The sequence below is a fragment of the Balaenoptera physalus genome (genome assembly GCF_965194825.1).
Source record: "Balaenoptera physalus genome assembly, chromosome: 1".
Lineage (NCBI taxonomy): Eukaryota > Metazoa > Chordata > Mammalia > Artiodactyla > Balaenopteridae > Balaenoptera > Balaenoptera physalus.
In genome coordinates, this window is record NC_138882.1 from 64,375,319 (window position 1) to 64,400,644 (window position 25,326).

General features: G+C 36.3%; 1 protein-coding gene across 10 annotated transcripts in view; it reads right to left on the bottom strand.

Moving 5' to 3' along the window:
* Positions 1 to 25,326, bottom strand: part of DCAF6 (DDB1 and CUL4 associated factor 6) — a 166,614-nt gene that overhangs the window by 1,877 nt on the left and 139,411 nt on the right. For all 10 annotated transcript variants that reach the window (XM_082437419.1, XM_082437413.1, XM_082437410.1 and 7 more), the window contains 4 exons: positions 9,932 to 10,070; positions 8,145 to 8,301; positions 7,427 to 7,515; positions 5,387 to 5,492 (listed from right to left, as the gene is read on the bottom strand). In XM_082437419.1, the coding sequence (XP_082293545.1) occupies positions 5,387 to 5,492; positions 7,427 to 7,515; positions 8,145 to 8,301; positions 9,932 to 10,070 (491 nt within the window). The remainder of the gene's footprint in view (positions 1 to 5,386; positions 5,493 to 7,426; positions 7,516 to 8,144; positions 8,302 to 9,931; positions 10,071 to 25,326) is intronic.

Genomic DNA, 25,326 nt, shown 5'->3' on the forward strand with positions numbered 1-25,326 from the left:
ACTTTCTGATCAGTAAAAGGCTACCTAAGGGATGTTAGTATAAAAGAGATTACACTATTTTTATTGTGTGATATACTTTCATGAGAGAAAAAAGCATGAAGCTGCTATTCTGCGTAACTAGAGTATCATGAATAGGATACAACTGACTATATTCAACAAGCCTGTTCTGTCATATTAGTGGAGCGTGAGGAAGCTCTATCAGCCTATTTCAGAATGTGCAGGCTGACCCAAATTCTTCTTGGTTGCCACACTTACGAATGAAGATGCGGAAGTGGAGGGTAAGGAGGAAATGTCACAGCCTTCAAATCAAGGAGTTTACAGCAGACATTAGAATTCTGCAGAGTCCAAAGCAAGCGATAAGAAGTCGAGTGAGGGCCCACAGAGTCTCTTATATAGGTCACACAGTAACTGACAGTGGCTTGTGGAATGAGGAAGAGGGCAGAACAGTTGTTCGTTTCTCAAATCCTTCTCACTTAACTGCTGCCGAGTCATGTCTCTCAGAATATAAACCCAATTTCTAAGAATAAATTAAATGAAATCTTTTTGTCCACAAAGTGCTACTGAGGTAGTAAAACTGCAAAGCAGTTCAACACTTTCACAAATCTCTGGTTGGCAATTACAGACCCCGGAGATCTGAGAGAACACTGTGTTCTTTTAAATAAAAACTAGAAATAATCACTTCTATATCCACTGTTTTCAAAAGTTGACAACAACAAATTGCTACTGTAAATAAGGTTTACATTTGTGGAAAGGTTCCTGTAACTCTCTGTTAGAAATATTTCTTCAAGAAATTATTTTTGATCGGAAAAGATAAGATATGAAGAGAGATTAAGTTTGCTGGGGGTGCGGGGAGGGGACAAGGGAGATATGAAAAAAATACCCCAAGGAAACCTGTGTTCCAACAAAACAGAGTCAATACAAGACTCATCATTAGCTACAGATTTGATACTAGAAGTTCATTCATTCGTTCACCCATTCATTCACGAAACACTATTATATGTTAGGCACTGTTCTAGAAGCTAGCTATCCAGCTGTGAATAAGACAAACTAGGTCTCTGGTCTTAATGAGCTCACTTTCTAGAGGAGAAAAACAGAAAATAAGAAATGTATTTTTCTCCTTTAATCTGTGTAACAAGACAAAAATAAAGAAATGAAGTTAGAATAAGTACTTGATGAAATGGGCAATGACCAGAGAGTGACTGAATGAGAAGGAGGGTGTGAGAAGGCACATGAAACAACTTCACACTGGGCGACTAGGGAAGACTTTTCTAAGGAGGTAACACTGGAGCTGAGACTTCAATTGTATGTTCAATTATTAGTGAAGTTGGGGGACGAAGTTGCCTAAAAGGCAGAGGAAACAGCCAGTGAAAAGGTCCTAAATATGCTAACAAGCTTGATGAATCTGAGGAGGAGGAAAGTAGCCATTTATGGCTGAAATGTAGTGGGCGAGGAGAAAACTGGAATGTATCGACTCAGTGGCTGGCAGGTCTAGGTCATGTAGATCAGCGTATGAAGTCTGGGTTTTATTTTAAGAGCAGCTGGGGAGTCCCTGAGAATTTTAAGCAAGGGTGACATAACCTAATGTATATTTTAAAAAAGTGGGTCAGCAAACTATCGCCCCTGGGCAGATCCTCCCACAGCCTATTTCTGTAAATAAAGTTTTATTAAAGCAGAGCCGTGCCCTTGATCTACATATTATCTATGGCTGCTTTTGCACCACAATGTCAGAAATGAGTAGCTGCAACAGAAACCACATGGCCCACAAAGCCTATTTACTATCTGGCCGTTTAAAGAAAAAGTTTACTGACCCACGTTTTATTTTTATTTTTGGCTGTGTTGGGTCTTCGTTGCTGTGTGCGGGCTTTCTGTAGTTGCGGTGAGAGGGTTTCTCATTGCAGTGGCTTCTTGTTGCGGAGCACGGGCTCTAGGCTTGCGGGCTTCGGTAGCTGCAGCACGTGGGCTCAGCAGTTGCAGCGTGTGGGCTCTAGGGCGTGTGGGCTTCAGTAGTTGTGGCTTGCAGGCTCTAGAGCGCAGGCTCAGTAGTTGTGGCGCACGGGCTTAGTTGCTCCGCGGCATGTGGGATCTTCCCGGACCAGGGATCGAACTCATGTCCCCTGCACTGGCAGGCAGATTCTTAACCACTGCGCCACCAGGGAAGTCCCTGACCCATGTTTTAAAAAGCTCCTTCTGTGCTGTGGAAATCAGATTGTATGAAGGCGAGAGCAGAAGCAGGGAGACCAAGGTAGATGAATATGGATTATATTCTGGAGTAAAGCTACCATAATTGATGGAGTGAATCTGTGTGTGACTGGGTGAGTGCCTGTGAGCTCAATATGATGTTACGCTCTACAGATCCATCATGGAGAACACTATGGCTATCTAGATGTACACGTGCCAAGGTCCAGAGGTATGAAGGGATGCTTCAGGGTTTTATAAATCATGTTAACATATTTGGACTCTATCCTAAGAGCATGAGGAGGCACAGGAGAATTTTAAGGAGGGGAGTAAATTGATCAGATTCTAACATATTTTAGAAAAGATTAGAATGGTTCACACACCATCTCTCCAAAGCCTGTCAAAACTTCTAGGAATCTCAGAACCGCCTTCATCTCTCAAGAAGTTGCCTAGACTAAAAGTTTTTAGTACAGCATTCATGAGAATAATTTTGGTTGCTTTTTTAAAATGCAGAAGCTCAAACCCTATTCAGATGAAATGAATGAGAATCTTTAATGGATAGGAACCAGGTATTTGTAGTTTTTAAAAGGGGATTTAAAGTGCACTCTTCATTAAAAATCACAGCTTAAGCAGGAAGGAGCTGATTTCCCAGGAAGCCTTGTGGAGTAATGGAAAGGCTGAAGTATTCTGTGGCTAGATGGTGCTTCCATGATCAAAGTCTATTACTAACTCTCCTTGAATACACAGACATTATTGTACTTGGAATACAGGACAATGAAGAGAAGGAGAGGAAAGGAGTAGTTGACTCATCAAATAACTAGACATCTTAAGGATAAAAGCAGCAGAAATACAAACTCTTGGGTACCTTTTTCTATCTAGTCTTTTACCTAAGAGAAACAAGAGGGTGAGTTAAGTTGACTAAACCTTGATTGCTGACAAAAAGAAGTAAAAGAAAGGGAACCTTTATATTATAAAACATCTAATTCTAAAATCAAAGAAGGATGGTAATAACTATTAGTTAACAAACCATTGACACATTAGCACCTATTTAAAATAGATTCTTGGACTTCCCTGGTGGTGCAGTGATTACGAATCCGCCTGCCAATGCAGGGGACACGGGTTCGAGCCCTGGTCCGGGAAGATCCCACATGCCGAGGAGCAACTAAGCCTGTGCGCCACAACTACTGAGCCTGCACTCTATAGAGTCTGCAAGCCACAACTACTGAGCCTGTGTGCCGCAACTACTGAAGCCCACACGCCTAGAGCTCATGCTCTGCAACAAAGAGAAGCCACCACAATGAGAAGCCCGCGCACTGCAATGAAGACCCAATGCAGCCCAAAATAAATAAATAGATTTATTAGAAAAAATAAAATAGATTCTTGCACAAATGAAAGGAGAATTAGTTTCCTATAGGAAAACTCAGGAAGAACCATTCACCAGATGAACTCTTCATAAGAACAAGCAAATTTTAGTTGTCATAATCAGCAAATGTTTTTCTTGTTCTATAAAATGCTGCCTCCTCAAATCTGAAATCCAAGTGAATTTTAAAGGTTACTGACTGTTATTGAAGAAAACAGATCAAAAGATGTTACAGTGATTAGAAGTACTAAAATAATATTTTATTGGACTACAAACATTTTCTGTTTACATTTTAGGTTTATTTTTTGTTTTGACTATTTGAAATTTTCACTCTTTCCTTGTAATAGTTAATATTTACAATTTGAGGGTTATTTTCTCTCCAGCTCTTTTAATTACAGACATAAGGGGCTTCTTTCAATTCTTCAGATGTACTACAGTCTCTCTCCTCCAGGACTTAGACAAATGCTACATACTGTTTATTTTGCCTGGAATACTTAGCTCTCCCTTCCCCACTCTCTGAGAAAGTGATATATAATCTACTGCTTATATAGACCTGAAGGTCTGAAACGGAAGTTATCCTAATAAAGAGTGAGGATGGGAGGGGACATCATGATTATAAAGATCTCTGAGGTGGGAAAGAGTTTGATGTACCCCAAAATTCAGAGAGGGCCAGAGTGGATAGAGTGGATAGAGAAGGAAAGAATGCACTAGAAAAGCAGTTTGAGATCAGGTCATCCAGAGGACTGCATGTCTTATTCATGACTTGAATGTGTTCCCGAAAGTGAAATTTGTAGGTAAAAGGGGAGTAAGTGCTTGGAAGCTAGTTTCAAATTCAGGCTTTACCATTTATCAGTTATGTGACCTGGGGTGAGTTATTACAAATAATCTACTTTGTAAAGGGTTGGAGCTAACTGAGGATAAATTTGTGAAATGACCGGTATATTGCCTGATACATTACAGGTATTCCATAAATGGTGGTGGTTGTTATTATTAAATAATACCCAACATATGAAGAAATTTGTGATATCAGTGAAGAGTGAGTGATAAAACACTTTGTTTATAATGGATACTGGATATTTTCTACTGTTATGAACACAGGTTATTCCATTCCTTCTTGAATATTAGTTGTAATATACACAATTTTGTATCTGTGGCACTGAACCTCACAGTTTATCATCTAAAACAAAAAAATACTGAAAAAAACATACTGAGCTATCTGTTTCAACCTCTGTAGTGACACGTTACATTTATTTTTGTCTGGGCTGTGACTGATTTTGACCAAACCTACCATTAAAGGGTACTTACTATACCGTATCTTAAGGTTTATGGTATGATCTTCCACTCTGAGAAGAAAAGCACAGCTGATAAAAGTTTTCAAGTGACTTCATCTTTTCACTTTGACACTTTTCAATAAAGTTGGCTCATGGGGATATAAATTACTGTACTAAGATCAAGAATTCATAGAACTCCTCGTTCAAAAGTTAAGCTGCCTTCCATGCACCTGTTCCCTCTGAGAGGACTTAATGTCAGCAAGAAATAAACTTCTCTTGTGTTAAAAAAAAAAAAGTTAAGCTGCCTTGATTTTGTAATTTAAGGAAATTTTTACTTTACATTTTACTTTACTTTTTACTTCACTTCACTTCACTTTATTGGCTGTGCCGCATGGCACGCGGGATCTTAGTTCCCCAACCAATCGAACCCATGCCCCCTGCAGTGGAAGCTCGGAGTCCTAACCAATGGACCACTAGGGAAGTCCCTTTTTTTAAAAAATAAATCCCTTTAAAGTAGATCTTAAATAATAATGTTTTTCAAATATAATAAGGATTTTAATAGTACACTGACAGTTCTTACCAGCTCGAATATGATTCAGTGAAGCCAACATCCTCAACATGAAAGAGGCTGGAACTGTAATGGTATTTCTAGTCTCTTCCAGCATGAGTTCATTTCGAGTTATAACCTATGAGGCAAGTTCAATAACCATGTCAAAGATCACAGGGTAACTGTACCTTTTCCTTAGAGATTAGGAGAACAGTAAAAAATTAGCAGGAATTATTTCATTCTTCATATATATCTATATATGTCTATATTTCCACCTTAAGGCTATTCAGTGCCAAATAATTACTTTAACTTGCATTCGACAGAGTAAGATCAGAGAACACTACTCTTTCAACTGGCAGAAAGACAAAGGTCAAACCTTGAGGCTACTTAAAACATTCAAGAATTCAATTTATTTTTACTTATAATTTGTTTTCCAGAGCAGTCTACTTTGTATCTGCTTATTATTTTCCCATCTAGTAGAACTGATACTTTTAGTGACAGAGTAGTGTTAAATTATTATCCCTGGGTCACTTGGGTCCCTCAAGAAAAATGTTACCTCGACTGAAGCAAAGTAATCTTGAAAAATAAATGTTTGGATAAGAGTTACCAATGAATTGTGTCTTAAGTACCAAGAATTGGACTAAATGAACATCCATGAACACCTAGGGAGCTAATGTATAATCACAGGCAAAGGAAAAAAGAAAGAGGAAAAGCAAAGGTCATGGCAAAGGAAAAACAGGAAGAAAGAAAGGAAAGCATGAGAGGAAGGAAAAGATGCTAACCTGATCAGCAGTCCCCCAATGATATTACAATATTTTTTCAACTCATCAGGGTGCCCGACAGGGCCCTTTACAACCATGCCCCAACCTAGCTTTTTAGTCCAACTGAGCTGCTTTCATATGTGTCCTCTAGGTTTCAGCACAATGGTGGTTCATTTACCTTACAGTAACTTGAAACACGCTGATCCTTCTGTCTTAAATGTTCCTTTGATCCTTGTATGCCTAGTAAACTCAGTCCAATTCTTATTTCCTCTGTGAAGACCTTCCCATCCCATCTATTCCATTTGCAAGCACGGCTGTTCCTTTCTACGGGCTTCCAAAGCACTATGTGTACATCTCTGACACTGAGCACACTATATTCTAGCTGTTGATATGTCTCTTTTTTCCACTAGTCTTTAAGTTCTGAAGGAAGGGTTTATCTTTTTAAATTCAGCACTGTGCCTGACATACACCAAGTGTTTTATATATGTCTATTAAATGAGTAAAAGTATACGTGGGAATTTCACTGTGAACTGTCAGCCTTGGTCTAGAGAACTAGTTTTCCAACTCATTAATATTTTTAGCAATGAACTCTTATTTTATTGTTTTAAGAGGGGGTAGTATCAACCTTAGTTGCACTCCCCTCCTCACAGAAGTTCAACAATTAGTTAGTAGCTGATTAATGCAATGGATCCTTATTTTCATAAGAAATCTTATATGGAAACCCAAAAATGAAAACCCTGGTTGCAGTTGGGAAAGAAATGCCCAGAGTTTAGCTTTCGTAACATCCATCTTCCTGCTTCCAATCCTGTAAAAAACCTAGAGCTTCAGAGAACTCAGTTTGAAAACTAGTGATGTAACAGTAGCTTCAGAAGCTGAGGAAATCTTAAAATATAATCATAAAGGAAAAGAGTCTCCAACTGTTTGTTCTGCTACCTATTTGGCTATGATTATGGAGAACAGCTATAGTAAAACTATTTTCTTAAAAGGACATAGTGGGTTTTTTTTAATGATTCTTCATTGCAATAAGCACAAATAGTCAACCTATTTTTCTTAAACTACAATATACTATATCTGTTACTACCAATAATCAATATTCTACTTATCCAAATAATATTCCAATTTTTACCTCTCTAGTATTGTGGGCATGTTTTATTTTTCACTTTTCTTTTTCTTAAAATTTGACCTCATTAAATGAATTAACTTGTTTTATGTTACCAACTAATAAAAAAATGAGCTGCTTTGATTCTTCTTAAAACAGCAGTTCAGGAACAAAGTGAAATATGTTCTATAATAAGTATAATAAAAATCTTACTTCATCAGCAAGTTTTCGGTTAAAAATCCTTGACTCTTCTAGTGGTGACCAGATCTTTATGTCATAATCTATGCCAGACGAGGCTAGAACTAGAAATAAAATGTTCACATTAATATAAAGCTTAGAAATATGCCATTAATTCATGTAAATTTATAATGTATATATGCATGTATGTGTATGTTCAGCAAAATTGAGTTAGAATGGAAATTGTACTGATACATTTAATTGTTAACTGAGAATATTATTTTGAAGATTTCCTAAAAGTTACTCTAGAACACAATTTTAAGACCATCTTGAAATCACTCAAATTTTTTTCTTATTTACTGCTCTTTTATGAGAAACACGGGCAATTTCAAATGGAAGGCAAGAACAAGCCAATGCTCCTTTGTTCTGGTAAATTAATTCAGACATGTGAAGACTAAAAGGCTTGGAGGTTCAATTTGGTTAAGTAGTGAAAAGTTCTATCAGCCAAACCTCTTACAGCTGATAAAACTTAGAACTCTTAGGAGTAGAAACTCTTTAACCTATTTCCCCATATTTTCTGCCAAAAGCAGGTTATAAGTGTTTCTTGTTTTAAACCCCAAATAGCAATACTTGACCCTAGTGGCTGCCTACTAGGATAATTTGGATTATTTTTATATTAACAACTAGAAAAGAGTTGAAGCTGATTAATCATACTAACGACTTCTAGCCCTTGCCTTGTAAAAGGTCATCTTACTTGGGTCAAACGGGTGTGGCTGCAGGCAGTTTACCACGTGATTATCAGCTTCCAGAAGCATTAAATGCTCAGCAGTGTGACGATCCCAGATGAAGATATGGCCACAGTCAGAACCACTCATTACAAAGTTAGCACCCCAGAAATTGGCTTCTTTTATCTAAAGGTTAAAAAAAAGGAAATGATAAGAGAATTCAGATCAAAGTTATTAAAAAAGATTTATTCTATTCTCAAGTTACAACAATTAATTGGCTTAGAAAATAAAAAATTGAAGAGAGCCTTTGTCTTCTAGTATATTGAAATCATGATAGAGATTTATCAGCAGGGATAAAGTGGCAGTAAGCAATGAAAAGTCCCCCATGAAGACAGGGATTTGCTTTGTTCAATGCTATATTTATAGTGCCTGATACAGTACTTGGCACACAGTAGGTGCTGAGAATAATAACTGCTAAATGAATGAATGGGATTTCTGCGTTTTGAACAGTATAATGGAAACATATATATATGTTACTAAACTTTCCAAAAACGGTTCCATTTTAGCTTTTACAATATAATAAAAACAATTCATAGAAAAAAATGAATTGTTCCCTCCTGTATCGTGCTTTATGCCAAAAGAACAAAAAGTACCAACCTTTTTATTAGCTATTAGAAGCTCTCACAATCAAGAAGGAAAGATATAAATACATCTTTACTTTTATGAAGCAATGAGACAAAGGGTATGTTAGAATGGTTATGATGGAATTTTTCAGCAGATGCACATGAATGAACCATCAAAAATCTTTGTACTTCATATCAGAATTTTTGAAATCATTTTATGTGCAGCTGCTACTTTGCTATTTTTGGCAAAGCAAAGGAGGGGAGCCAATTTTGTTACTTGGAACTACAATACTTTTATATTTACTTGTCTTCTTTTTTTTTTTCCATTCCTATCCCTAATTATTTTCATCCAAAATTTTAACCAGCAAAATGCAAGAAATATAAATTGGTTACTTCTATTAATAAAGAGTATTCTTTCCAGAATGATTAAGTTATTACTACCAATGATATCTATAGAGACAGCTAATTATTTCCCCATCCCAAAGTTACTTTTTGCCTTGACTCTAAAGAAAGCAGATTAAAACCGATTCTGCAGATACTTTTTGATAACTCAATGAATATATGAGAACACTTTCTAGATATGAATGGTTCGGAGTAACAGTTATGTTAATCATCTCAAGATTCTCTTAGTAAACAGTTAATATTGCATTGGGTATACAGACTTCTGGGTTATAAAAACTTGAAAAGATCTTAGAGATCATCTGGTCTATTCTTATTTCATAGATGAGGAAATTAAAGTCTAGAAAGACAAGGTGACTAAAACAAATCTTTACTTGTCAATCTTTAAAAGAGTTATCATTAATCTGACTATATTTTGCAATGAACCTGGATTTCATGTATCCAAATCTTTCTCTCCAAAACCGACAAAGGGCACTAATATGAACTAAAAAAATCTACTAGGAAAGTAGACAACAAGTGTGAGAGAGCAAAAAAGAAGCAATGGTTACTTGTACAAGCTAGAATTTCTAAAATTCTACGATAGTTCGTCAGTAGGGTAGAGTTTTCCTATAAAAAATGATGGTCTTTCACAATATATTATAGGACGAAAAGAACTATGTTTGGGTAAAGAGGTAACTGTGAAGGTGCAATAATATATTAGAATCACACTGGCACATATGAAAATAATCATTATGGAAAAAAATTCATATTATGAAATTGCAGTTCTTCCAAAGAATGTCATGAGTATATGGTACCATTGTCCTGGAGTTGCGATGGCCCTTATAAACCATCTTTACTAGTGGCCTTCTAATGTTCAAGGTATCCAATTCCTCCATTTCTTTTCTTTCTTTTCTCCGCCTGAAGAACTCCTGAATTCGGGCAACAGCAGAGCGTCTATGAATTACATATTATAAGAAAAAACAGAAATAAGTAAAAAACATTCACAGGCCACTACAGAATGAAAATGAGCAACATTAAAATACGGTAAGGTCTAGAAAACATTTAAACTAAACATTATGTCAATAAGGCATCCCCAACCAAAAGCATAAAGAGGCAGACACAACAGTGAGACTACATCAGACTAGTTGAGTTACTAAAACAAAATGTTTTAGTTAAGAGATCACTTAGAAATTTGGTACTGGTTGAGAGAGTAAAGGAAATAGCATGCAGCACACTTTTTAAAGGGCTGTTTTATAAAAACATAATACAGACAAAATTAATATGCAATTTACTACAAATAAAACAAAACCTATTCAATATTATTTGTCCTCTCCATATTAGGAAATGTAAAGGCATAAAGAGAAACCAAAAAAAGAAACTAAGGTTAACATATAATTTCAGTGGATAAACTTATGTTTTGAGATTTTGTTTAAAGATGTTTGTTCTCAGCAAAGAACAGACTAGTCAAGAAAAACAATATTAATATACATGAATAAAACAAGGATCTTCAAATAGAATCTATTCTATATGAACTCCATATTAGAGTACAGATTTGGAGCTAATGAGGCTGATTTTACTCTCCTAAGAACTGAGTTGGTCACAAAACTAGAGAATAAAGAACAATGGACTCTTTTTAAGACTGATTTAATTATTAGAAGAAACTTTTCCTAACACGTTACTGAATAACTTTTGTTAGTTTGAACTTCTTATTTAAAACATTATATTTTGCCATATAACAGACCAAAAATCCAAAATATATAAATTATCTACAAATCAGTATGAAAAATGAACACTATAATAGAAAAAAAGTAAAGAACATGAATAGGGAAATTATAGAAGAAAGAAACTTAATAAATATACAAAAGGATGCCCAGCCTAACTAATATTAAGATAAAAAGAAAAACAAATTGATCTTTTAGTATGTCTATCAGATTAAAAAATTTTTTACATCTATCAGAGTGGCAAGAATACAGGAAAATAGGCACTACTGGTAGGAGTTTGAAAGTTTTATATATAAAAAAGTGCACTCTTTTGTTGTAAACTTTTGACGGAAGTAGAACACATATTCAGGAAGGTATAAAATCATAAATGTGTAGCTCAATGCATTTTTGCAAAATAGCCCCGTGTAACCAGCACCAGTATGAGAGACAGAGAATAAACAGAATTCCAGAAGTCTCTCTATGCTCCATTCCCATTATTACACTCCCCTTATAGGAAACCACTATTCTGACTTCTAACATGATGGATTAATTTTGCCTGTTTGTGAACATTAACTAAATGGAATCATACGAAATATATTTTGTGTCTAGCTTCTTTACCTCAATATTACATTTGTAAGATTCATCCATGTTGTTGAATTTAGCTATAGTTCATTCATCCTCTTTGCTGTAGAGTACTACTTTGTATAAATACATTATAATTTACTTTTTCCATTCAACTGTTGGTGAACATTGGGTTGTTTACAGGTTTTGATTACTGAAATAGTGCTTTGGCGAACATACGTCCATATTTCTGTTGAGTATATATCCAGGAGTGGAATTGCTGGACCACAGTATGTGCATATGGTCAGTTTTAACAGATACTCCCAAACAATTTTCCAAAGTGGTTACAGCAATTTATAATTCCACTGGCAATATATTAGTGTTCCAGTACAACATATTTTTGAGGAGAAATTAAATAATATCCATTAAAATTTAAAACATGTATTTGCTTTGATGTAGCAATTTCATCTTTTAAAAATGTATGCTGTAGAAAAACGAATATGCAAATATATATATACACACAATATATACAGACAGACACACACACACATATATTCACTGCAGTACTTTGAGAAACACCGGAAATAATCTAAATGTCTTATACATAGAAAGGATAGGTTAAATAAATTATAGTACATCCATAGATTGGAATACTTATGCCACCATTAAAAACAATAAGAAAGATCCATAAACAAGAACATGAAAAATGTCAGCATTATCCTACTGAATCTACAACATAGGTTAAAAAACAATTCATAGGGGAAAAATTTATATATATATACACAGAAAGAGTCTAGAAAACCAGACACTAAATTGTTAACAACACTTTCTAAAACAATTACATAACAATTATGTAGTCTTATAATAAAAAGGTATTTTCTTTTTCATAAAATGGTATAAATTCTATAGGCTTATTTAAAAAGTGTTTAAAAAACTTTATCCTATGTTATATATATGTTAAAAAAAAAAGGGTCTAAAATTTTAAGTTAGATATCATTAGAAACTACCACACAGAAAGCTGACATGTTTAGTTTACTCTGATTATCTCTTTCTGATTGGGAAGTGATAAATGGGAAGGGCTGAGAGTTCAAATGTTCTCAAAAGAAACATAATTAATATGATTGAAACTCTCTTTTTTCTAAAGTGGAAGAGAAAAGGACACTCAATCAGTTAAAAATATGTGATTAACAAGAAACCAATAAAGAAAAAACTCATGCTAAGAAAGAGTATCTAGAAACTAACATAACATTGTAAATCAACTATACCTCTATAAAATAAATTTTAAAAAAATAGAGTATCAGGTAGTAGAGGAAATAGAAATAATCCTGCTGATAAACTGAAGGCCTTGGGAGCTATAAATGGAAAAAGAAACTATATGACAAATTAAGAATTAGACAAAAGCTCAAATCATTTAAAACAAGGTGTGTGGGCAAAATTAAAGTTGAATGAGTAATGAGATGATAGTAATTAAGAATTAGTGAGGATGGTACCAAATCATAAGTGTTCATTTCACTTAAAAGTTTGTTCTAGAATATGGTCTAATTTACTGCTCAGTGTTTGTTTGGCTTAACAATCCTGATAAAGAATAATTGTGAAAAATAGATCTCAAGCTATGCAGTTTGTATTGTACAGTTTAGATAAAAGATTAGGGCACCTACCACTATCTCGCTGTAGGAAAATGATCTAAAACAGAAAAAAAAGCTTCAAGTACACAAATTTCAAATTAGAAGATAAAAAGTGACAGTAGATGCTATACTTGTATATATAGTCAGGTAATGTCCAACACAGCAAACAGTTCTAAAAGAAATGAATAAACTTAGAATGAATACATTGAGGGGAATTCCCTGGCAGTCCACTGGTTAGGACTCCGCACTTTCACTGCCGAGGGCCTGGGTTCAATCCCTGGTCGGGGAACTAATATCCCTCTGGCTGTGTGGCCAAAAAAAAAAAAAAATTAACACACTGAAACCACTTTCCTAGAGGATATTTCATAAGAAACACCAAAAGAATATAAGATGTTGAAAATAATAAATTTGTAATTTATTACTTTGCAAATTTAATCAAATTAAAATTAAAATGATACATACATATGAAGAACACCAATCAGCAAACAAATATTTATTAAAAGCCTACTATTTGCAAAGTTGTTTTTGAGAATATTAGTTATTAATTCTTTTATATACATATGATAGCTTATGTTAACTTGGCACGCAATTTAAAATTCATAAAAGACATTATAAAGTTCAGTAAGCATGGAAAATTTCAAAAGTAAACAATAAATAAAGAGTATACATTCCAACCCAATGGAGGAAAAAAAATGAAAAAAGCAAAACAACAACAGCAAAAAGATAAAAATCTTAATCCTAAAACAGACAAGAAAGTTAAAAAAAATTAGGTAAAACAGGATAATTAGAAGTAAAAAGTTGGAAACAAGTCCAAAAGTAGCCATGATAATAATAAAGAGACTAAATTCACCAATGGAGAAAAATGAGATTGTCTCAGACACACCTAAAGTATTAGGACAAGGAAAGATTTCAGTGAAAAGGATATTGTGCAAATACTAATCAAATGAAAGGTGGCATAGCTACAGTAATATCAGACAAAACAGACTAAGATAAAAAGTAGCATTAAAGATAGAGAGGATTACTACATATATAATAAGTTCAGTTTACCAGGAAGATATAACAATTTAACATATATGCACACAATAAAAAGCCTCAAACTGCATTAAAAAAGGAAATGACAGAACTACAAGGAGAATTAGATACATACAACATTTTAATGATTTCAATACATCTCACTATAAGTCAAGCTAGCAAAAAATATAGATAATATGAACAGCACAATTAACAGTCTTAATCGAATGGTCACATATAAAATTCTACATTAAAAATTAAAGTCATATGCTTTTCAAGCACACATGGAACATTTACAAATTTATCATGTACAAGGCCACAAAGCCACTTTCTACAAATTTCAAAGTATGGGTCTAAACCAATCATGTTCTCTGACCACAAATTAGATATTGATGAAAAAAAGCTGAATGTATACAACTAAAGAAGTTAGAAAAAGAACCACAAAGGAATCTCAAATAATATACAAGGAAGGAAATAATAAAGAGAGAAAAAAAAGTAGAAATATAAAACAAAGGGGTTAACAAATATGAGAGAAATCAACGAAGCCAAAAGTTGTTTCCTTTTCTTTCTTTTTTTTTTTTTTTTTTGGTTGTGCCACACGGCTTGCCGGATCTTAGTTCCCTGACCAGGATAATGGAGAAAAAATTAAGGGGGTTCAAAGAAATAATGTTATGAATAAAAAGGTGGCTATAACTAAAGACACAGCAGGAATTAAAAAGACAATAAAAATACTATAATAAATTTGAAAAGTTAAATGAATCGACAAATTGAAAAATATTACCTAAAACTGACTAAAGAAGAGAGAGTTGAAATAGTCCCGTAATTATTAAAGAATCGAAATAATACTTAGAAACCATACTCCAAAGAAAATACCAGTTCCAGACGGTTTTATAAGTAGGGTCTACTAAATTTTCAAAGAAAAGATCATTCCAATCTTATACAAACTCTGCCAGAGAAAAGAAAGAGAGGAAATATTCTTCTACTCATTCTCTGAGGCTACTCTAACTTTTTACCAAAAAAAGGGTCATGAGACTATAAGAAAGGAAATTCAGTCAGAATATAGATGCAAAAGTCCTCACAAAATATTAGCAAACCAAATCCAACAACATGTCCAAAAGATAATCTATCATGACCAAGTTAGATTTATCTCAGGATTATAAAGATTGTTTAACCTGCTTCCACATGCAAGGAGCTTGAAGGTTCCCACTTCGCAGCTAATAAGTAAAAGCTGAATGGACTGAAAAATCAACTCTTCTTGGATCCTAAGAGAGGGGAGGACACCAGGCATCACAGAACTCTAGGATGTGTCCCCTCCCCCCACACATCACATCACTAAAGGCCTATTTACCGCAGTTCCTATTACCTAGTACATCATATACAGCTATGAAAAAAAAATTACAAGGCACACCAAAAGGCAAAAAACACAATCTGAAGAGACAGCATGAGAACCAGATATGGCAGGGATGTTGGAATTCTCAGACCAGGAATTTATTTTTTTTATTTTTATTTTTTTTTAACATCTTTATTGGAGTATAATTGCTTTACAATGGTGTGTTAGTTTCTGCTTTATAATAAAGTGAATCAGCTATACATATACATATATCCCCGTATTTCCTCCCTCTTGCGACAGACCAGGAATTTAAAACAACTATGATTCGGACTTCCCTGGCGGTCCAGTGGTTAAGACTCTGCACTTCCCATTCAGGGGGCATGGGTTTGATCCCTGGTCGGGGAACTGAGATCCCACAGGCTGCACCACATGGCCAAAAAAAAAAAGATCCTTCCTGCCATCAGCATCCTCAGACCTCCCCTGTCCCCCAGACTACTGCAACAGCTCTGAAAGCTTCCTGACCTCTCCCAACGCCAGCCAACCTATAAAGCCTCCTCCCCCAGCACCTGGGGAATTTGTCTTCAGGGCTCTCATTCCCCTTTAAAAGAATAAAAAAATATATAAAACAACTATGATTAATATGCTAAGGGCTCTCTAACTGATAAAATAGACAGCATGCAAGAATAGATGGGCAATGTAAGCAGAGAGATGAAAACCCTAAGAAAGAAACAAAAAGAAATGCAAGAGATCAAAAACACTGGAACAGAAACAAAGACTACCTTTGACAGGCTTATTAGTAGACTGGACATGGCTGAGAAAAGAATCTTTGAGCTAAAGGCTATATCAACAGAATCCTTTAAAACCAAAAAGCAAAGAGAGCAAAGATTGAAAAAAACAAACAGAATATCCAAGGACTGTAGGATAACTATCAATACAAAAAGTGTAACATAGGCATAATGGGAATATCAGAGTGAGAAGAAAGGAACAGAAGAAATATTTGAAACAATAATGACTGAGAATTTCCCCAAATTAATGTGAGACACCGAACCACAGATCCAGGAAGCTCAGAGAACACCTTGCAGGATAAATGCCAAAAAAGAACTATACTTTGGCATATCACTTTCAAAATATGAAAATCAAAGAAAAAATCCTGAAAGAAGTCTGAGGAAAAAAAAATCATACCTATAAAGGAATAAAGATAAGAATCACATCCAACTTCTCCTCAGAAACCATGAAACAAAAATAGAGTGAAATAATTAAAGTGTTGAGAGAAAAAAACAAAACAAAACCACCAACCTAGAATTCTGTACACTGCAAAATTATCCTTCTAAAGTGAATGAGAATAAAGTCTTTCTCAAACAAAAACTGAAGAAATTTTTTTTGCCAGTAGACTTGCCTTGCAAGAGAAGTTCTTTAGAGAGAAGGAAAATAATAAAATAATAAAGGTCAGAAACATGAACTGACATAAACAACAGAAGGGCATCAAAGAAGGAATGAGTGAAGGTAAAATACAAACTTTTACTTTTCTTATTCTAACAAATAACACTTTGTTCAAAATAACAGCAACAAGCATTCCATTATCTATGCACACACACACACACACACACACACACACACACATATATATATATATGCTTATGTATGCTTACATTAAAGTGAAATGAATTACAGCAATGATACAAGGCACAGAAAGAAGGAATTAGGATTTTGTTATTATAAGGTACTCACACTACCTATGAAGCAGTATAGCGTTATTTGAATTAGCTGTAAATTTATATTGCAAACTCTAGGGCAACCATTAAAAGAAGTAAAAAAAGAAGTAAAAATGCTATGCTAAGAAAGGAGAGAAAATAGAATCATATAAAATGCTGAATTAAAACCACAAAAGGTGACCTTCAAGATGGCGGAAGATTAAGACATGGAGATCACCTTCCTCCCCACAAATACATCAGAAATACATCTACATGTGGAACAACCCCTACAGAACACCCACTGAATGCTGGCAGAAGACCTCAGACCTCCCAAAAGGCAAGAAACTCCCCACATACCTGGGTAGGGCAAAAGAAAAAAGAAAAAAGAGACAAAAGAATAGGGACGGGACCTGCACCAGTGGGAGGGAGCTGTGAAGGAGGAAAAGTTTCCACACCCTAGGAAGCCCCTTCACTGGTGGAGACTGGGGGTGGCGGGGGGAAGCTTTGGAGCCATGGAGGAGAGCGCAGCAACAGGGGTGCAGAGGACAAAGTGGAGAGATTCCCGCACAGAGGACTGGTGCCAACCAGCACTCATCAGCCTGAGAGGCTTGTCTGCTCACCCGCCAGGGCGGGCGGGGGCTGGGAGCTGAGGCTCCGGCTTCGGAGGGCAGATCCCAGGGAGAGTACTGGGGTTGGCTGCGTGAACACAGCCTGAAGGGGGCTAGTGCGCCACAGCTAGCTGGGAGGAAGGCCGGGAAAAAGTCTGGAACTGCCTAAGAGGCAAGAGACCATTGTTTCGGGATGTGTGAGGAGAGGGGATTCAGAGCACCGCCTAAACGAGCTCCAGAGACGGGCGCGAGCCGCAGCTATCAGCGCGGACACTAGAGATGGGCATGAGACGCTAAAGCCTGTGTGCAAGCACAGGTCACTATCCACACCTCCACTCCCGGGAGCCTGTGCAGCCCCCCAGTGCCATGGTCCCGTGATCCAGGGCCAACTTCTTCCCCAGGAAAACACACGGCACACCTCAGGCTGTTGCAACGTCACACCACCCTCTGCAGCCCTGGGCTCACCCTGCATTCCGTACCCCTCCCTCACCCCGGCCTGAGTGAGCCCGAGCCCCCTAATCAGCTGCTACTTTAACTCTGTCCTGTCTGAGCGGAAGAACAGACACCCTCAGGCAACCTATAAACAGAGGCGGGGCCAATCCAAAGCTGAACTCCAGGAGCTGTGCAAACAAAGAAGAGAAAGGGAAACCGCTCCCAGCAGCCTCAGGAGCAGCGGATTAAATCTCCACAATCAACTTGATGTACCCTGCATCTCTGGAATACCTGAATAGGCAACGAATCATCCCAAAATTGAAGCGGTCGATTTTGGGAGCTACGATAAATATATTTTTTTCCTTTGTCTCTTTTTGTGAGTGTGTATGTATATGCTTCTGTGTGTGATTTTGTCTGCGTAGCTTTGCTTTTACCATTTGTCCTGGGAGGGGGGGTTCTGTCCGTTTTGGGTTTTTTTTTTTTAGCATAGTTTTTAGAGCTTCTTATCATTGGTGGATTTGTTTTTTGGTTTGGTTGCTCTCTTCTTTCTTTTTTTTCTTTTTTTATTACTTTTTAATGTTTTTATTTGTAATAATTATATTTTATTTTAATAACTTTATTTTATTTTATTTTTCTTTATTTCTTTCTTTTTTTCTCCCTTTTCTTCTGAGCCATGTGGCTGACAGGGTCTTGGTGCTCCGGCTGGGTGTCAGGCCTGTGCCTCTGAGGTGGGAGAACTGAGTTCAGGACATTGGTCCACCTGAGGCCTCCCAGCTCCATGTAATATCAAACGGTGAAAGCTCTCCCAGAGATCCCCATCTCAATGCTAAGACCCAGCTCCACTCAACGACCAGCAACCTACAGTGCTGGACACCCTATGCCAAACAACTAGCAAGACAGGAAGACAAACCCACACATTAGCAGAGAGGCTGCCTAAAATCATAAGGTCACAGACACCACAAAACACACCACTGGACGCAGACCTGCCCACCAGAAAGACAAGATCCAGCCTCATCCACCAGAACACAGGCACTAGTCCCCTCCACCAGGAAGCCTACACAACCCACTGAAGCAACCTTAGCCACTGGAGGCAGACACCAAAAACAACAGGAACAACGAACCTGTAGCCTGCGAAAAGGAGACACCAAACACAGTAAGTTAAGCAAAATGAGAAGACAGAGAAACACACAGCAGATGAAGGAGCAAGGTAAAAACCCACCAGACCAAACAAATGAAGAGGAAATAGGCAGTCTACCTAAAAAAGAATTCAGAGTAATGACAGTAAAGATGATCCAAAATCTTGGAAACAAAATGGAGAAAATACAAGAAACATTTAACAAGGACCTAGATGAACTAAAGGGCAAACAAACAATGATGAACAACACAATAAATGAAATTAAAAATTCTCTAGAAGGAATCAATAACAGAATAACTGAAGCAGAAGAACGGATAAGTGACCTGGAAGCTAAAATAGTGGAAGTAACTACTGCAGAGCAGAATAAAAAAAGAATGAAAAGAATTGAGGACAGTCTCAGAGACCTATGGGACAACATTAAATGCACCAACATTCGAATTACAGGGGTCCCAGAAGAAGAAGAGAAAAAGAAAGGGACTGAGAAAATACATGAAGAGATTATAGTTGAAAACTTCCCTAACATGGGAAAGGAAATAGTTAATCAAGTCCAGGAAGTGCGGAGAGTCCCATACAGGATAAATCCAAGGAGAGACATGACAACACACATGTTAATCAAACTATCAAAAATTAAATACAAAGAAAAAATATTAAAAGCAGCAAGGGAAAAACAACAAATAACATATAAGGGAATCCCCATAAGGTTAACAGCTGATCTTTCAGCAGAAACTCTGCAAGCCAGAAGGGAGTGGCAGGACATATTTAAAGTGATGAAAGGGAAAAACCTACAACCAAGATTACTCTACCCAGCAAGGATCTCATTCAGATTCGATAGAGGAATTAAAACCTTTACAGACAAGCAAAAGCTAAGAAAATTCAGCACCACCAAACCAGCTTTACAACAAATGCTAAAGGAACTCCTCTAGGCAGGAAACACAAGAGAAGGAAAAGACCTACAATAACAAACCCAAAACAATTAAGAAAATGGTAATAGGAACATACATATCGATAATTACCTTAAATATAAATGGACTAAATGCTCCAACCAAAAGACACAAACTGGCTGAATGAATACAAAATCAAGACCCATTATATACGTTGTCTACAAGAGACTTCAGACCTAGGGATACATACAGACTGAAAGTAAGGGGATGGAAAAAGATATTCCACGCAAATGGAAATCAAAAGAAAGCTGGAGTAGCAATTCTCATGTCAGACAAAATAGACTTTAAAATAAAGACTAGTACAAGAGACAAAGAAGGACACTACATAATGATCAAGGGATCGATCCAAGAAGAAGATATAACAATTGTAAATATTTATGCACCCAACATAGGAGCACCTCAGTATATAAGGCAAATGCTAACAGCCATAGAAGGGGAAATCGAAAGTAACAAAATCATAGTAGGGGACTTTAACACCCCACTTGCACCAATGGACAGATCACCCAAAATGAAAATAAACAAGGAAACACAAGCTTTAAATGATACATTAAACAAGATGGACTTAATTGATACTTATAGGACATTCCATCCAAAAACAACAGAATAAACTTTCTTCTCAGATAGCCATGGAACATTCTTCAGGATGGATCGATCATATCTTGGGTCACAAATCAAGCCTTGATAAATTTAAGAAAACTGCAATCGTATGAAGTATCTTTTCCGACCACAACGCTATGAGACTAGATATCAATTACAGGAAAAAATCTGTAAAAAATACAAACAGATGGAGGCTAAACAATACACTACTTAATAACCAACAGATCACTGAAGAAATCAAAGAGGAAACCAAAAAATACCTAGAAACAGATGACAATGAAAACACGACGACCCAAAACCTATGGGATGCAGCAAAAGCAGTTCTAACAGGGAAGTTTATAGCAATATAATCTTACTTTAAGAAACAAGAAACATCTCAAATAAACAACCTAACCTTACACCTAAGGCAATTAGAGAAAGAAGAACAAAAAAACCCCAAAGTTAGCAGAAGGAAAGAAATCATAAAGATCAGATCAGAAATAAATGAAAAAGAAATGAAGGAAACAACAGCAAAGATCAATAAAACTAAAAGCTGGTTCTTTAAGAAGATAAACGAAATTGATAAACCATTAGCCAAACTCATCAAGAAAAAAAGGGAGAAGACTCAAATCAATAGAATTAGAAATGAAAAAGGAGAAGTAACAACTGACACTGCAGACATACAAAGGATCACGAGAGCCTACTACAAGCAACTATGTGCCAATAAATGGACAACCTGGAAGAAATGGACAAATTCTTAGAAAAGCACAACCTTCCGGGACTGAACCAGGAAGAAATAGAAAATATAAACAGACCAATCACAAGCACTGAAATTGAGACTGTGATTAAAAATCTTCCAACAAACAAAAGCCCAGGACCAGATGGCTTCACAGGTGAATTCTATCAAACATTTAGAGAAGAGCTAACACCTATCCTTCTCAAACTCTTCCAAAATATAGCAGAGGGAGGAACACTCCCAAACTCAATTCTACAAGGCCACCATCACCCTGATACCAAAACAAGACAATGATGTCACAAAGAAAGAAAACTACAGGCCAATATCACTGATGAACATAGATGCAAAAATCGTCAACAAAATACTAGCAAACAGAATCCAGCAGCACATTAAAAGGATCATACACCATGATCAAGTGGGGTTTATCCCAGGAATGCAAGGATTCTTCAATATATGCAAATCAATCAATATGATACACCATATTAACAAATTGAAGGAGAAAACCCATATGATCATCTCAATCGATGCAGACAAAGCTTTCGACAAAATTCAACACCCATTTATGATAAAAACTCTCCAGAAAGTAGGCACAGAGAGAACTTATCTCAACATAATAAAGGCCATATATGACAAACCCACAGCCAACATTGTTCTCAATGGTGAAAAACTGAAACCATTTCCACTAAGATCAGGAACAAGACAAGGTTGCCCACTCTCACCACTATTATTCAAGATAGTTTTGGAAGTTTTAGCCACAGCAATCAGAGAAGAAAAAGAAATAAAAGGAATCCAAATCAGAAAAGAAGTTAAGCTGTCACTGTTTGCAGACGACATGATATTATACATAGAGAATCCTAAAGATGCTACCAGAAAACTAGAGCTAATCAATGAATTTGGTAAAGTAGCAGGATACAAAGTTAATGCACAGAAATCTCTTGCATTCCTAGACACTAGTGATGAAAAATCTGAAAGAGAAATTAAGGAAACATTCCCATTTACTACTGCAACAAAAAGAATAAAATACCTTGGAGTAAACCTACCTAAAGAGACAAAAGACGTGTATGCAGAAAACTATAAGACACTGATGAAAGAAATTAAAGATGATACAACGAGATGGAGAGATATACCATGTTCTTGGACTGGAAGAATCAACATTGTGAAAATGACTCTACTACCCAAAGCAATCTACAGACTCAATACAATCCCTATCAAACTACCAGTGGCATTTTTCACAGAACTAGAACAAAAAATTTCACAATTTGTATGGAAACACAAAAGACCCCAAATAGCCACAGCAATCTTGAGAAAGAAAAATGGAGCTGGAGGAATCAGGCTTCCTGACTTCAGACTATACTACAAAGCTACAGTAATCAAAGACAGTATGGTACTGGCAAAGAAATACTGATCAGAAATATAGATCAATGGAACAGGATAGAAAGCCCAGCGATAAACCCACACACATATGATCACCTTATTTTTGATAAAGGAGTTAAGACTATACAGTGGAGAAAAGACAGCCTCTTCAATAAGTGGTGCTGCGAAAACTGGACAGCTACATGTAAAAGAATGAAATTAGAACACGCCCTAACACCATACACAAAAATAAACTCAAAATGGATTAAAGACCTAAATGTAAGGGCAGACACTATCAAACTCTTAGAGGAAAACATAGGCAGAACACTCTATGACACAAATCACAGCAAGATCCCTTTTGATCCACCTCCTAGAGAAATGGAAATAAAAACAAAAATAAACAAATGGGACCTAATGAAACGTCAAAGCTTTTGCACAGCAAAGGAAACCATAAACAAGATGAAAAGACAACCCTCAGAATGGGAGAAAATATTTGCAAAGGAAGCAACTGACAAAGGATTAACCTCCAAAATTTATAAACAGCTCATGCAGCTCAATATCAAAAAAACAAACAACCCAATCCAAAAATGGGCAGAAGACCTAAACAGACATTTCTCCAAAGAAGATATACAGATTGTCAACAAACACATGAAAGAATGCTCAACGTCACTAATCATTAGAGAAATGCAAATCAAAACTACATTGAGGTATTACCTCACACCAGTCAGAATGGCCGTCATCAAAAAATCTAGAAACAATAAATGCTGGAGAGGGTGTGGAGAAAAGGGAACCCTCTTGCACTGTTGGTGGGAATGTAAATCGATACAGTCACTATGGAGAACAGTATGGAGGTTCCTTAAAAAACTAAAAATAGAACTACCATACGACCCAGCAATCCCACTACTGGGCGTATACCCTGAGAAAACCAAGGTTAACAGTGTATAACCTTTTGCCTTATTCAAAAAGACTCATGTACCACAGTGTTCATTGCAGCTCTATTTACAACAGCCAGGGCATGGAAGCAACCTAAGTGCCCATTGACAGATGAATGGATAAGTAAGGTGTGGCACATACATACAATGGAATATTACTCAGCCATAAAAAGAAACGAAATTGAGTTATTTGTAGTGTGGTGGGTGGACCTAGAGTCTGTCACACAGAGTGAAGTAAGTCAGAAAGAGAAAAACAAATACCGTATGCTAACACATATATATGGTAGCTTAAAAAAAAAAAATCGTTATGAAGAACGTAGGCGCAGGACAGGAATAAAGACGCAGACGTGGAGAATGGACTTCAGGACACAGGGAGGGGAAAGGGTAAGCTGGGACAAAATGAGAGAGTGGTATTGTCATATATACACTACCAAATGTAAAATAGACAGCTAGTGGGAAGCAGCCGCATAGCACAGGGAGATCAGCTCGGTGCTTTGTGACCACCTAGAGGGGTGGGATAGGGAGGGTGGGAGGGAGATGCAAGAGGGAGGAGATATGGGGACATATGTATAGCTGATTCACTTTGTTATAAAGCAGAAAGTAACACACCACTGTAAAGCAATTATACTCCAATAAAGATGTTGGAAAAAAAAAAAACACAAAAGGCAAAAAAAGAGTGGAAGACCAAAACAGGAACAAAGAACAAGGGCAAGATAGAAAACACCAATGAATATGGTAGACATTAATCCAACTATATCAGTAATCACTCTGAATGTCAATGTTCTAAATATACTAATCAAAAGAGATTGTCAGAGTGGATCAAAAAATACGACCCAACTATCTGTTGTCTACAAAAAAACTCACTTTAAATATAGACTCCCATAGAGTAAAAGTAAATGAATGAAAAAATATATATACCATTCTAACATTAATCAAAACAAAGCAGGGGTTAACTATAATTTTTTCAGAGGGAGTAGACTCCAAAGTAAGCAAAATTATCAGGGGTAAAAAAGAGCATTACATAATGATAAAGGAATCAACTCTTCATGAAGACATAACAATCCTTAATGTGCATGTCTAACTACAGAGGGTCAAAATACGTGAGACAAAAACTGGTAGAACTGTAAGGAGAAATAGATGAATCCACTATTATAATTGGAGACAATTAGGCATTGAATATATTCTAGTGAATGAAAACATTTAGAGAATATGGAGAAAGACAGTCATTAAACAAACCATCCCTTAAATAAATGTATGATTACACACATACATCCATCTGTCCACTCCTCATTTCCCATTGCTATCACCTTAGATTGGACCCCTCATCATCTCTCACCTGGCCTATTGCAATAGCCTCTTACGTCGTCTTGCTGTTTTCAATTTTACTCCCCTCCAATCAGCCATCTATGAAGCTGCCAAAATGATCTAAGACATAAATCTGGTCATGTTTCTCCCAAGGTGGAATAATTTCTATAGCATCCCACTGCTTAAAGAATTGATTTACTCACTCATTCAACAAATATTTACTGTTTAATGAAAACAGATATGCTGTTAATTTATTTCTTAGAAAATTAAATTA